The sequence below is a fragment of the Podarcis pityusensis genome (genome assembly GCF_964106645.2).
Source record: "Podarcis pityusensis genome assembly, chromosome: 7".
Classification (NCBI taxonomy): domain Eukaryota; kingdom Metazoa; phylum Chordata; class Lepidosauria; order Squamata; family Lacertidae; genus Podarcis; species Podarcis pityusensis.
In genome coordinates, this window is record NC_138031.1 from 6,791,688 (window position 1) to 6,805,904 (window position 14,217).

A 14,217-nucleotide genomic window follows, 5' to 3' on the forward strand; every position below is an offset into this window, starting at 1 on the left:
ACCCTTAATAAAACACAAAAACTTTCTTTCCCAAGGCCCACCCCATTTTCATTCCACAATTTCCCTTTTTTTAATAATAAAAACTCCCCACATAATAAAAGTATCAGAAATAAGAAATAAAGAGTATAATAGATAAGACATAGCTAATTCAAAAAAAAGAAATTAACAAGCCTTTGGATTATAGTTCTCCCCCCCTGTCCCCGGTTTAATTTCCCCCTGACCACCAAACCATGTTATCCGCCTGGGATTCTTACAATCCATAAATCACCTATTTCCCCCAACTCCTTGCTGGTTTTTTCTTTTCTTTTTGTTTTTTTTTTTTTTCCCTTTCATAAACATTTTTAGAACACTTAACTTCAGATCTGTAATAAAACTCCCCCCATTGTTCTTTCCAAATTGTAGTCCAGTTTTCTCTTGTTCCGCTGCTGAAACGTTCTAATTCAGAAGCTTAGTAAGTCTGCAGGGATTATTATTATTCAGGAACAAAAACTTGCGTTCAGTCCCTTCCTTTCTTCAATAGAAAATTCTATTGTCTCCTTTAGCTGAACACCCTGTAGACAATAAAATGGCAGCTGCTTGAGCGCTGCTGCTGCTGGCACCAATAAAGCCCAGCCCCCTTCCTCCTCTAGGCAGGGCGGGGAGAAGCCAGGAGGAGGGAGGGAGGAGGCGCCGGCACTGCCTGAGGGAGAGGGAGGGAGAGGGAAAGAACGTGTGCACTGGCAAGCCATGCAGTGAATCCCGGACCGTCCATGGGCTGGATCCAGAAGGCAATGGGGCCTGATCTGGCCTACGGACCTTAGTTTGCTGGCCCATGATTTGTCAGATCCCTTTCACTTTTCCAGGATGGAGAAAACTTTCACTTCTGCTTTAACTAACTATGGTTAGTTAAATCTGGAGTGGACAAAGTGGGAATAGCCTTAGCTACGGTTTAGCAAAATAAGCCAACTTTAAAGTGGTTTATGATCCTGGCTTGTTCCAGTAAGTCATTGGTGGGGAGCCTTCTGCCTATGAGCCTAATTAGGTCCACCAAGCCTTGGAGGTTGACTCCCTAGGTGGTTTTGGGGGAAACCATGCAATCTTTTTCGTATGAGGTCAGGCCTTGGAAAGTTCAAGGAAGGATTTTCCTTTGCAGCCACAGCTTGAATTTAAGCCACAGATGCAAAGGAAGAACTGTGGCTGCAAAGAAGTACTGTTCCTTTGCAGCTGTACTTGGGACTTTAAATTCCTGACATCATATGAAGTCAGGTGAGAGATAGGTGGGTGGCCCTGTTCATCTCTCAAAGTGCCCTCCAGGGGGTTGGTTACTGCTGGATCCAATTCACCCTTGCTGCAGCAAACCTTAATTAAACTATCCATATTTTATGGTTTGGACATAACTGAAAATAGAAGTAAAAACTTCTTTTTCTTGATACTGTGCTGAAGAATGAAGGAGGTGAGAGATCAAAGCTCATTTATGTAACAATAAAGCCATAGCCTTGTTTCTGAATGCAGTCACTGTGTTTTATTTTAACTGAAAAGGCCTCTGAAGGAAATGCAGATCATTGCATTGCAGTTTTGGCCCCACACTCTGCAACTCTTGCTAAATATGTGAACTTGGTTCAGATACTTTGGAAATATTACTTTTCTCTCTCCAGAGGCTCCAGCCACATTTGTAGTAGCATTTTCTTTTTACTTTCGCCTTGTACGTAGATTATCTCAAGGCAATGTACAAAATGTAATAAAACCAACTAAGTTAAAAACGGCACAGAAATAACACAAAATGGACCCCCCTGGGTATTCATCCAGCTGGGAAAGCTTTTGAAACAAAAATGTCTTTAGTTTGTTGTTGTTTTCCAGAAAGTAGGCACCTGTTGTATTTCAGAGGGACTGCTGTGCCACAGAACTGAGGCAGCCATGGTGAAAGCCCTGCTCCAAGATACTGTGGAGCAGGTTTCTGATATGTCTGGAATTTGAAGGAGAAGCTCTCCTGCAGACTGTAGTGAATTCTCAGCATATAGGGATAATTAGCCCCTTTCCCAAATGATTTGCTTTGAATGCAGGTGTTTCTTGGTTCAGTTTCCTGTATGAAACCCTGGAGAGCTGGATGGACCAATGGTCTGACTTGGTATCAGGCAGCCTCCTGTCTGCCAAATATTTTTGGTACATCACTTAATAATATTTCGATCCTCTATATGTTGTTTTATAGTACAAGAATGCTGGTGTAATTGAGTTGGAAGCCTGTGTGAAGGCTGTGAGAGTGTTGGCAATACAGAAAAGGAGCATGGAAGCTTCTGAATTTCTTCAGAATGCTGTTTATATTAATCTCCGTCAGGTGAGTACACTCTTCATCTTTCAACTAAGAATGGATTGACTTGGTTTTTTGAACTTTTTTTTCTGATTAGCATCAGTGCTGAACACTCTCCCTTGCTCCTCTCCAACCTTCAGCTGCCACTTTAGTGCTATGATAGGAATTTGTCACGTTACGTTGACTATTCTGTCATTTCAACTTGCCAGATAGGATGATTCTCCTCTCCCCGCACCCCTTGTGTTTTTCTGGGGTGTCTACTGACCCCCTCTCTGGAGCCTGTTGTTTTTGGAGGGCAGGGCATGCATGGCAGAAGAGCAGGGGAGAAAGCCCCACTGTGCAAATGCAAGTCCTTGCCTAGGGTTCCTGTTGACAGAACTCATTAGGTGAATTTGTTTCTGGCTCGTATGAAGCCAGAGTTCCAGTTACATCCAAACTGGGAATTCCGGCTTATTGTCGGTTAACAAGCAAGGATGATAAGCGGGGAAATGCTTAATGTCATTTATCAAGCAAGGATAATCTTGCCTTGTTTCCTGAAATTTCCCAGTTCGTATGTATTGGTAACACTTGCTTAATACAAGCCAGGCGCAAAGGACTGAAGTGGTGCTTGAGGAGAGGAGGGCTTGGCCTTGACGAATTGTTCCCTGCTTGATAAATCAAGCTTTATGAAGCCAGCAACGATAATTTAAATTGAGCCATTGTTTGATAATTTCTATAACCCTACATTTGAAGACTCAGTGCCATTTCAGATAAAACCAGTTCAACTGAGAATCCAGTGAAAAGGGATTTAGTCTGGAGAAGCTTGAGCATAATTATGCATAATTGAAATGTGCATTGTCAGAGCATTAGGGAAGAAACTTAACTATTGTGCCATTATTGAAATACCTTAATAGTGCTACTCCACTGTATGGTTTCCTATAAGGTACATTACAACTGTTGGACCCATTCCAGAAATGAGTGGAGTTGTGAATGCGCAGAAGCCAAGTGCTTTGTTTTGATGGGGTGGGTGTAATATTGTTCTTTAAGGTAGCCGAAATGGAGGACTTGCAGCAGAAGTGACTGAATTTGGGGGAAATGGTTATAGAGAAGACAAAGCAGTGAATATTTCCAAATATTTTGTAATATCAGTTTATGGTGTCTATTGAATATGAATGTGATCAACCAAGTGTTGAGGTGGATAGCTCATGGTTCTGACAATGCCAAGGTTGCAGGTTTGATGCTGGTAAGGGACAGCTGCATATTCTTGCATTGTAGGGGGTTGGACTAGATGATCCTCAGGGTCCCTTCCAACTCTGATTCTATAATAGTTATCCCTAGGCTATTGTCTTTAGAGAAATTTTGAGTGGAACATCACACCACTCACCTTTCCTTTCTGAGCATTTGTCATTTAAGGTGTTGTACTGCTCTCATTTTATTTTCTTCAGACAAAATATTTCTCTAGAGGGTTGGGGGAAATGTCAACAGCGGCTGCGGCAGGCTTTCGTTATGCTTATGTTGTATATTTTTCACTAGGGGTCAGCAGTGTAACACTGTAGGAATTGGTTATTGCTGTGGCTGGAATAGTGCCGATATAAAGTCTTATTGCTTAACAGCCTCTTGAGTTAGCCAAGCAAAGGCGTTTTCTCTTGCAGGTTTATTTCTGTCTTAAAATATTCCAGTCAAAAAACAGAAATAATGAGCCCTGATGGGATTTGATATAACAAACAGAATTTGTATTGTGGGTTTGTGGTATTTGATGCCTTCAAGATTCTTGTTGCTCATTGCCCAAGTTGGGTACCCAGTTAGACTATTTGCTGAACAATTTATGAAGTTAGAACTCTTACGTATGTAGAGAATTGAAATGCCACCTGGCTTTTCCTCCTGAATTTCCTGGGAATATGTGATTGGGATCACTTTCTTTTGCATGCTTATGATATTGCTGCCTTTGCTTAGGAGCTAAAACATATTATGTTACTTCTGTATAGGAGTTGTTGTTTTTTAAAGCAACTGTTGGCTAGTACTCACCATCAACATTAAAAACTCAGTTCTCAGAGTACCATATAGTCCTGGATTCAAAGAGTTGGCTAGCATCAGATAAGGTGCTTGTGCTAGCCAAGTGAAATGTTTTGCGATCTTTTCCCTCCACTCACTTGAACTCTGTGCTGCTCACTAACTACCTGAAGAAGTGTGCATGCACATGAAAGCTCATACCAATAACAAACTTAGTTGGTCTCTAAGGTGCTACTGGAAGGAATTTTTTAATTTTGTTTCGACTACAGCAGACCAACACAGCTACCTGCCTGTAACTAGAACTGCTCACTAACTGCTTTTGAAACTCCTGTCAGCTTTATAAGCAGGTTGTCATGTGATGTGGGGGCTGCTGTATGAGCAAGCCAGTTCTAAAGCAATTTAGGATTATGGAACTAGTCAAATAGTTCAGTCATTTCTGGAATGGATCAAATAGTTCTAATGTACCTTATAGGAAATCATACAGTGGAGTAGCACTATTAAGTTATTTCAATAATGGCACAATAGTTACGTTTCTTCCTGACAATGCACATTTCAATTGTGCATATTTGTGCTCTAGCTTCTCCAGGCTAAATCCCTTTTCACTGGATTCTCACTTGAACTGGTTTTATCTGAAATGGCACTGTTTGAGTCTTCAAATGTGGGGTTATAGAAAGCCTTCTTTACACTACTATAAAACTGCAAAACTGCATCTATGATACCTTAGCTATTATAGAAAATTTTATATGCACATGTTGGATTAAAATTATCTTAAATATTTCTACAAGTGTTAATATCAAGTCTTTAGGAACCCAAAACATAATTTTATCCGTTGTACTATGATAGTTTTCTGTTTTCCTGGGAGTCTGTTAGAATGCAGCCAATCTTTTGTTGCTGTTGTTGAGATTTTCAGGGCAGTGTGTTGCAGTGCTTTATATCGACTTCAGATGAATTGTTTGCATTTATTATTTCCTTAGTGCATCCTGCCTTTCTAGCTCAGCACTTGAGTCACCTGAAGTGGCCAGCATGTTAAAAATGCAATGACCACATGCTGAAAACAGGTTGTTTTGGGCATAGCTGTTGACCATCAAAACCAATACTTGTAATAGAACAGAGCTAGCAAAATCAACCAACAATATACAACAATTTTTGGGAAATACAGGCTATGGGTGTGTGTGGAATACATTGGTTCTGTAGTCAAGGATTTCTTTGTATTCTCTTTCATGGCTAACCAGCAAAATATATACATTCCTGTAAGGGAGAACTGCATACTTAGCAGCAGGAGGTTTCAGATTATTTAGCACTACAGCTGCTCACACTATCAAAGAAGAAAGCTGCTTTTGGATTATAATGCAGTATAAGTAGCTGTGATTTATCTCCGGGATGCATGCATTTCTCTAGAGTCTAGTTGGTCATTATTTTATGCTTTATTACTGTCCAACTGCCGTTTCATTGCTTTTCCCTTTAGGATGTCACTTTGCACACCTTTTAGGTTTGGGCCCATTTCTTTTTTCTTGCCTTTTTATAAAACTGTGTAGCTGTCTGCCTGCTTGTATGTATGATATGTCAGCAGGTTTCAGAAGAACCTTTTAATGGGTAAACCTTTTTTTCTCCCCCCCCCCCCAGCTTTCTGAAGAAGAAAAAATTCAGCGTTACAGCATTCTTTCTGAGCTGTATGAGCGCATTGGATTTCACCGCAAATCTGCTTTCTTCAAGCGTGTGGCAGCAATGCAGTGTGTGGCACCTAGCATAACAGAGCCAGGGTGGAGAGCCTGCTATAAGCTGCTTCTGGAGACCCTTCCTGGTTACAGTCTATCTCTGGATCCTAAGGATTTTAGCAAAGGTACAGATTATTTTCAGACACACCCCTGCCCTTAAAAAATCCCCCTCAAAACCCTTATTGTCTTGCTTGCATCAAGCTTAGCAAATAAATGTACAGAAGTCAGAAGACTGAAGTTTGAATTGGAGGCAGACATTCCAAGTAGTCAGCTCCACAGATTTACACGTACACAGTCATGAGACAAAGCCAGGCAATAAAATGCAAACTGTAAGGCAGATTGTTCTGGTTTTCTTCTTCTTCTTTTCGGTACCTGTGATCGCCCTGTGCTGCACAGAAACCTTGGTTATTATTATTGTTTAAATGTGTATTGTGTTAAATACCGGCAGAGGTGCTACTTCATGTTTTATAGAGGGGAGAGGGCAAACATGTTTTTGTGGAGATGGGGAAGATTCACTATAAGGTCTGCTCTTGAATATGTTCAGGCTGAAAGTATATTGTTACAAATGCCCTCTCTCCGCCAAGCAATGGCCAGAGCGCATGGGGCTACAGGCACACACACAGGGTCTGTGCCCCTTTGGAGAATAGAAGAAATGGTGGAGACTGCCGTGCTTTAAGAAATAGGGTTTATTCGCCCATTTACACCTTTGGTTTGCATGGAGGGAGTCTAGATCTTACAGCATGATCCAAAGCATTGCAGACAACCTCCCCTCTTCCCCACAAAGATGGATCTCAGCTGTACTTCCTCCTCCTGCCCAGAAACCCTTGCTTCAAACCTCCCTTTTCCTGCCCCCTCAAACACACACCCCACCACCTTGGTAACATCTCACCTCCCAGGCTAAAGGATTCCTCTCCACAGTGGCCCACCTTTGTTCCCTTAATGGCCCTAGCTAGGCCAGGCTGGTTTGCATAAGCCAGCCAAGGAATTCCCTGTATTCCCTGTCTGGCACAATTCTGTACTTTAATCCGTATACCAATTAATCAGAATCCTAGTATTTATGCATTCCTAGTGTTTAGGGGAAACTCCCCCCAGTTCTAAAACACTGTTTTAAAAATACCAGTTTATATTGAGAACATTTGTCATAAGGTAAAGGTAAAGGGACCCCTGACCATTAGGTCCAGTCATAACTGACTCTGGGGTTGCGGCGCTCATCTTGCTTTATTGGCCGAGGGAGCTAGCGTACAGCTTCCGGGTCATGTGGCCAACATGACTAAGGCACTTCTGGCAAACCAGAGCAGCGCACGGAAACGCCGTTTACCTTCCCGCCGGAGTGGTACCTATTTATCTACTTGCACTTTGACATGCTTTTGAATTGCTAGGTTGGCAGGAGCAGGGACCGAGCAACGGGAACTCACCCCGTCGCGGGTATTCAAACCACCGATCTTCTGATCAGCAAGTCCTAGGCTCTGTGGTTTAACCCACAGTGCCACCCGCATAGTTATTTTTAAATTCCTCATAAAATCTAAAGAAGCAGGTACTCCTGAGGAAGAATCACATGTGAAGTGGTGGGAAGGATACAGCCACTGTCAATCTTCAGTTGTAGTCCTGAATTATAATAGGATATGATCCACACTGTAGTTTCTGAAAGTGTTGCAAATGCATATAATAAAATTATATACCATACTACATACCAGCTAATATTAATAGCTTCATGAAAGCTGCAGGTAGTTTTTAAACACGTATATTATAGAAAGAGTTGCATTCAGCTAACATTTACTCAGAGTAGGCTAACTAAAATTAATAGGCCTAAGGTAGTCATGGCTATTAACTTCAGTGGGTATACTCTGAGTAACAGTTAGCTGAACACAACCCCAAGTCTCTTTACATTTGAGGAACATTAGCTTCCATATTTCATATTTTATTCAAATATGTGAGTATGGCATTCAAACCTTGACAGGACTTATTTCTACATAATTTCTTTTTTTGAATGTAACTAATGTGAGGTAATTAATTTTAAGTCCAGTTTTCGGAGGATAATGATAAAAGTGATTTATGTTTAGCCTGAGTGCCTAAATTTAAGTGTGGATGATGCAGTAATGAGAGGATTTGAGAGAAAATGTATCTTGGATTTGAAGAACATTAATAAACATCTGAGTGATTATGATGATTTGTGTTCAGTGCTACAGTATAATTTAGTTGATGAAATGGAAAATATTAATTTGATTTTTCCAGATGGCAGTAAGATTTTACTGCGTAACAGAAGAGGCACTATTCAGTGGTATAGTGAAAGTGTGAAGGTTTGTGCATAGGCTTTGAGATTTTCAGGGGCCTTGGGGCCCAATAAAAACTGAAGGGGCCTTACACTAGGAGCAGTGTTATGGTGTAGGCATGGGATCTTGGCACTGAAGGTCTTTTTGAGAGGGCAGTAAATAAGTTATCCTTTATTAACTACCCTAGTCTGCAGCGCGGCTTTTAAAAATTTATGTCATGGGACGGTTGTCTTGGGAAGTAGGTCTAGCATAATGCTGAGCCTTAGAGCTAGTAGCCTTGTAAAATTCAGCATCGAATGAATTTCGTGATGGTATTGATTGCTTCTCACTTTCGAGATTTATTGCAGTAAACATTCCCGGTTTTGTTTTTAAGGAACTCACCGTGGCTGGGCTGCCGTGCAGATGCGTTTGCTTCACGAGTTGGTGTATGCTTCAAGAAGAATGGGAAACCCAGCGCTTTCTGTCCGACATTTGTCTTTTCTCTTGCAAACCATGCTGGATTTTCTTTCTGATCAGGGTATGATTTTTAAAAAAAATAAAATAAAATTACAAATATATTTTCTGTAACCAATTTATATAGATGTCACTAAAGGAGAGGCTCCTTTAGACAGGCTGAGTGGGATTCCTGACTTCTGTTGATTGAGCAGCAGACTCCCCATCCTGTTTCCTTCCCTACCAAGTTATGTCACAAAGAGCTTTTGAAAATCCTCTTAATCTAAAAATGGACAAATTACAGCAGGTTTGAAACAGGTAAACTGGCATTCTTTCTGGACTGAAGTTGCTCTTTCAATGCATTGTCAAGTTATCTCAAGGACAGGCCTACTCCTGTAAGAAACTGAATATGTGTTTTAAGATCTTCTGGGGAAGACCTTCTCCAAACAGTGCAATCTACAGAGGTTAGGTGGACAGGCATCAAAGCCTGGCTCTTTTTAGTTGCGACATGTCACCTTTGGAAAGCCCTGTCATATATTGCCAGGTCTGTAAAAATGTTTTTATTGTTCCACTGACTGCTGCTTTTGGAATCTTCAGTATTTTGCTTGTGTGTGTTTTAACTGCTACTGGTTCGGGATCATATCCAATATTGCATCAGTGGTGTTCTGAAGTCCACTGTAATTTTTTAAGAGAGAGAGAGAGAGAGAGAGAGAGAGAGAGTAATGGAGAGAGTAAGCAGTATATCACAATACATAGCAAAATAAAATAAAAATAGCTGTAATCCTGGATAAATTATGTGCTTTTGAATATTACCATTTTGAGACAACTTTAATGGAGAATTGTGCTTTCTTTTCAGAAAAGAAAGATGTAACACAAAGTCTAGAAAACTACACCTCAAAATGCCCTGGGACGATGGAATTAATTACGCTTCCAGATGGTTTAAAGCTTCCCCCTGTGCCATTCACTAAACTTCCTATTGTAAGGTAACCATCAATTGCAATTGAATTGCTTGGTCCTGTTGGTTTTCATGCTTTGCACTGTAGGCATCAAAACGTTCTTTGTGATCCATGGGTCAGCTGCAGTAGAATGGGACAGTTTCTGTCCTTGTAACCATCTGTCCAGTTTCTGACTTATAACAATATTTCTTGAAGGGAGCAGCCAGTTGTGTAAGGAGTCATTGTGTTGAGGACACTCAACTTGCATAGTTGAGACTGCATCTTAGCCCCTGAATATCAGAGATTTGTGGGTGGCGCTGTGGGTTAAACCACAGAGCCTAGGACTTGCCGATCAGAAGGTCGGCGGTTCGAATCCCCGTGACCGGGTGAGCTCCCGTTGCTCAGTCCCTGCTCCTGCCAACCTAGCAGTTCGAAAGCATGTCCAAGTGCAAGTAGATAAATAGGTACCGCTCCAGTGGTAAGGTAAACGGCATTTCCGTGCGCTGCTCTGGTTCACCAGAAGCGGCTTAGTCATGCTGGCCTCATGACCCGGAAGCTGTATGCCGGCTCCCTCGGCCAATAAAGCGAGATGAGCGCCGCAGTCCCAGAGTCGGCCACGACTGGACCTAATGGTCAGGGGTCCCTTTACCTTTACCTTTACTACCCAAATATATGCATACTTATGATGTCTCAGCATCATATCATCATTTCTGACTTATCTTTGTTTGTTGTTGTCTGCTTTCATACTAGTCTAACCCTTTCCTCTACTTTCATGGTTGTGTTGGCTGATGCTGCCATAGATGGCTCCATGGTGGATTGAACTGTTGCTATTATACCTGTTTATTTTGTGCTGTATAGTGGCTTTGCCTGAGATATGTTTGTCAATGAAGTCTCTTCCCAGAGAATTAATTGTCAATATTGGCATGGCATCAGTGTTATGGCCACAGAATGTGAAATAATTTTACCCTTCAGTAAGAATTTAAGATATATAATTTGCTTTTTATGCTACATATGGGATGTAGCATCTACACATTGAATGGAAAATAATCCTAAGCACTATCGCTGAGCACACAGTCTTTCAGAGCTCACTAAGCCTCAGACACTGAAGTTCTGAATTCAAGCTAGATGCATTGCCATATGTGTAGGTTACCAAGCTTATAGTAACCATGCTTATTTAAGGAATTGATAATCCTTTATTCTTCTTGCAATTTGTCGTCCCCCACACTACTCTAAGCTGATTTTACTAGAATTTCTAATGCTGCCTTGTTTCTATTCTGACTGCATGTTCAATTTAGGTGTCTTTGCTATATTAAAACAACCCTTTTTGTTCATTTAACAGATCTGTCAAGCTTTTAAATCTCCCTGTTAGCCTTCGGCCACAGAAAATAAAAAGCTTGGTGGGTCAGAACATGTCAACAAAGAGTCCCTTTATATATTCTCCAATCATCGCTCACAATCGTGGGGAGGAGCGGAGTAAAAAAATTGGTAAGAAAACGATTTCTTATATTCATTACGTTTTAAAATGCATCCTGCTTGAATATTTGATATACCACTGTTTGCTTGCTGGTTTTCATCCTGCAAATTGAATCAAGTGGTTATTGCCAGTTTTTGGATCAATACGCTATTTCCTCCTCTCGATTATAAAACTGACTAGACAATTTGGCACAGATTGCTTGTATCCATCTTGCCTTTGTTTGCAGCTCATGTTGTGTTAATCCACTGCTGCCACTACGAAAGAAGGATACAAGCAGCTGACATTTTTATAGTATCATTGAAGATGATTGCAAGAATGCCTTTCAGTCTTTCAACCCTTATTGGGTTACGTGGGGATCAAGACTTCCTATTGTCGCTGTGCAAGCGGCAGCCCATACAGACACCCATATGGATGTCGCGCGAGAGCTGCAGCCTGTACGGTCGCCGTGCGAGAGGCAGCCTGTATGGACGGCGTGTGGGATATCTACAATATCTCTGTAGCAATATATGATAACAGCAACAAAGTATGCATGTAGCTTTTTGAAAAACAACAACAGCAACTCTGAAACTTGTTATGTTTTTGTTTTTTTAATACAGATTTTCAGTGGGTCCAGGGAGATGTTTGTGAAGTTCAGCTGATGGTGTACAATCCAATGCCTTTTGAACTCCGTGTAGAAAATATGGTATGTTTCAAAGCCTGGTTGACTTGAAACCCTGATTAGCCTTATTGATGTTAACATCATGTTTAAAATGAGATGGGACAAATGGCTGAAATTGTTGGGAAGAGGACTGTGCAATGAGGGTGTGTGATCACCCTCTTAATATCTGTACCAGGCCTGTTTGATATGCTTTATGCTGTTGAACATTTATACTAGCGTATACAAGCAAGGATAAAACCATTGCCTTTTACTGACTAGGGATATTATTATTATTATTATTATTATTATTATTTGTATTTCATTATACTTAATCTCAAACCTCCTTTATAGAATAGTTCATTCTATAAACGAGGTTTGAGATCAAGTGTAACACTGCTCCTTTAAGCCAAGTTATGTTTCTACTGGAGTTCTTGAGGATTTGAGGCACGCTAGCAGCAATAGTTGTGTTCCTCATTGTCCATGTAACTTTTTTTATGCCGAATTTCTTCTGACCTTTCAACTTGACATCTCTGTGCCCTCTAAATTTAGCCCCAGGTCTTCGTTACTTTCTGCTTTTACATTCTTTAAAACTCCTTGGTTTCTTTTCCTAAGGGCACTGCTGGATGAATATGGAGTCTGTCAAATCTTGCCCCATTCCTCATCCCTGGGTCTTTGTCCACACAGCAATAATGCTAATTGAGGAAAGAGTTCTAGCCCTAGTCGGAACCATTGGAAATGTGTGACAAGACACTTGTGAAGGCTGGAATTAAAGGGTTTGGATGATATGTACACAAGGGCAGTCATTGTTCAGCTGAAATAGCTGTGTTTTAATAGTGCATCTGTCAGGACTGGTCGTTGTCCTCTTCAGATCACCACACAAACGCTTCTTGTTCTTTTATAAAACTTTTTATTGCGTATTAACAAAACATTCTTATAAACGGTTCTTAACTATTATTCCTCAGAGTCACTTATTTCAGATACCTTCTGAGCTCTGCTTCTCCGTGACCAGCCACCCTCAAAATGGCGAAGGCGCCTTTCCCTTCGCTTTCCTGCTCTTTTTTCTAACCTCCTGGCTAGAGCTGGCCTGTATCTCCCCTCCTCCGAATCTGAGCTAGAACTTAACCCTTGCCTTTCCTGTGAACAGCCGGTCCCTCCCTGTTGTTCCTCTTGCTCCCTTCTATTAGATTCACTGCTCTCCTTCCCCCCTTGGGGAATGCTTTCTCCCTCTGATAAACTGAAAACTTCTAACTCTTCCCTGACAGCATCTTGCCTGATTTCATAAAATATGAAGAGTCCCAAACAAACTACCTTTATCAACTTAATGTGAAGATGATTTGCAGAAGTGAAAGTGATGTCTTAACAATCTAGTGCTTGGTGGCAAAGCTTTATCAATAAATTATTTGGATTTTCAAGCAATTTGTTATGCAGAAGAAGTAACTTATTTTTGAATGATCATACTTAAATAATAAAGGGGGGATTTTTAATTTTTTTCTAACTGGATCAGGCCAAGATTTCATCTAGTAAGTTCAGTATCTAGTTTGCAGCAGTGACCACCCATATACTTCTGGGAAATCACAAGCAGATCCTGAAGGTAGCAGTCTTTTCCTGTCTGAGTTCTAGACGCTGGGGGACAGAGTTGCATGCCTTTTTTGCAGGGAGGTTTAGTAAAGCTATAGTTAATGGCTGTTGATAGACTTTCCTCTTACATTAGCTTCTGTAACCCCTTTCAAATTGAGTTACCATCACCACATCTTGTGACCACCAATTTCACATGTTAATTATTGATTGCAAGAATCATTTCCCTTTGTCTATCCTGAATGTACTGCCCATCAACTTCACTGGATGTGCTCAAGTGCTTGTGTTTCAGGGAAGGGGGGGGGGAGCTTAAAATGAATTCTTCATAACTTTATAAATCTCTGATTCCTCTTCCCCCCACCCCAAATACATCTTTTTAAAGAAGCAAGCCCTGTACAGTCATTTCATCACTGTAAGGAAAATATATCAGAAGTGGGGGTGGGACTTTTTCCATTACGAAATTGGTGTTTTCAATCAAACATGGTTAATGCTGAAATTAATCACCAACTATTTTATATACCAGAGGTTTGTATGCTATGAAATCTTGCAGAGATTTGCAGAATGATACTAAACACACCAAATTTCAAAATAAGATAAATATAAATTAGAGACTTCTATATATCATCTTTAAGTGCAAAAGTAGCACCCAGTACATACCACAACATAGTGTCCCTCTCTCATAGCCTTATGGGGAGGATAAAGCTCATTTTCTAAAATGCTTTTGGCTGTGAGTTTGAATAAGATTTTAGTGATACGCAATATCTCTTTTTGGGTGTGTGTGTTATTTTGTTACTTAAAAAAAACCCCAATCTTCATTGCAAAGCCTTGGTCGTTGTGGGACACACCGTAAATGTTCAAAAACATGTTTCAGGTTTGCTGCCTTCAGCCTGCATAACTCTTTCACAC

The 14,217-nt window shown here is 40.7% G+C and overlaps 1 protein-coding gene across 3 annotated transcripts in view; it reads left to right on the forward strand.

Moving 5' to 3' along the window:
* TRAPPC9 (trafficking protein particle complex subunit 9) overlaps nucleotides 1-14,217 on the forward strand; it is a 279,315-nt gene that overhangs the window by 19,681 nt on the left and 245,417 nt on the right. For all 3 annotated transcript variants that reach the window (XM_081012512.1, XM_081012514.1, XM_081012513.1), the window contains 6 exons: nucleotides 2,186-2,311; nucleotides 5,897-6,113; nucleotides 8,632-8,775; nucleotides 9,547-9,673; nucleotides 10,965-11,110; nucleotides 11,696-11,781. In XM_081012512.1, the coding sequence (XP_080868638.1) occupies nucleotides 2,186-2,311; nucleotides 5,897-6,113; nucleotides 8,632-8,775; nucleotides 9,547-9,673; nucleotides 10,965-11,110; nucleotides 11,696-11,781 (846 nt within the window). The remainder of the gene's footprint in view (nucleotides 1-2,185; nucleotides 2,312-5,896; nucleotides 6,114-8,631; nucleotides 8,776-9,546; nucleotides 9,674-10,964; nucleotides 11,111-11,695; nucleotides 11,782-14,217) is intronic.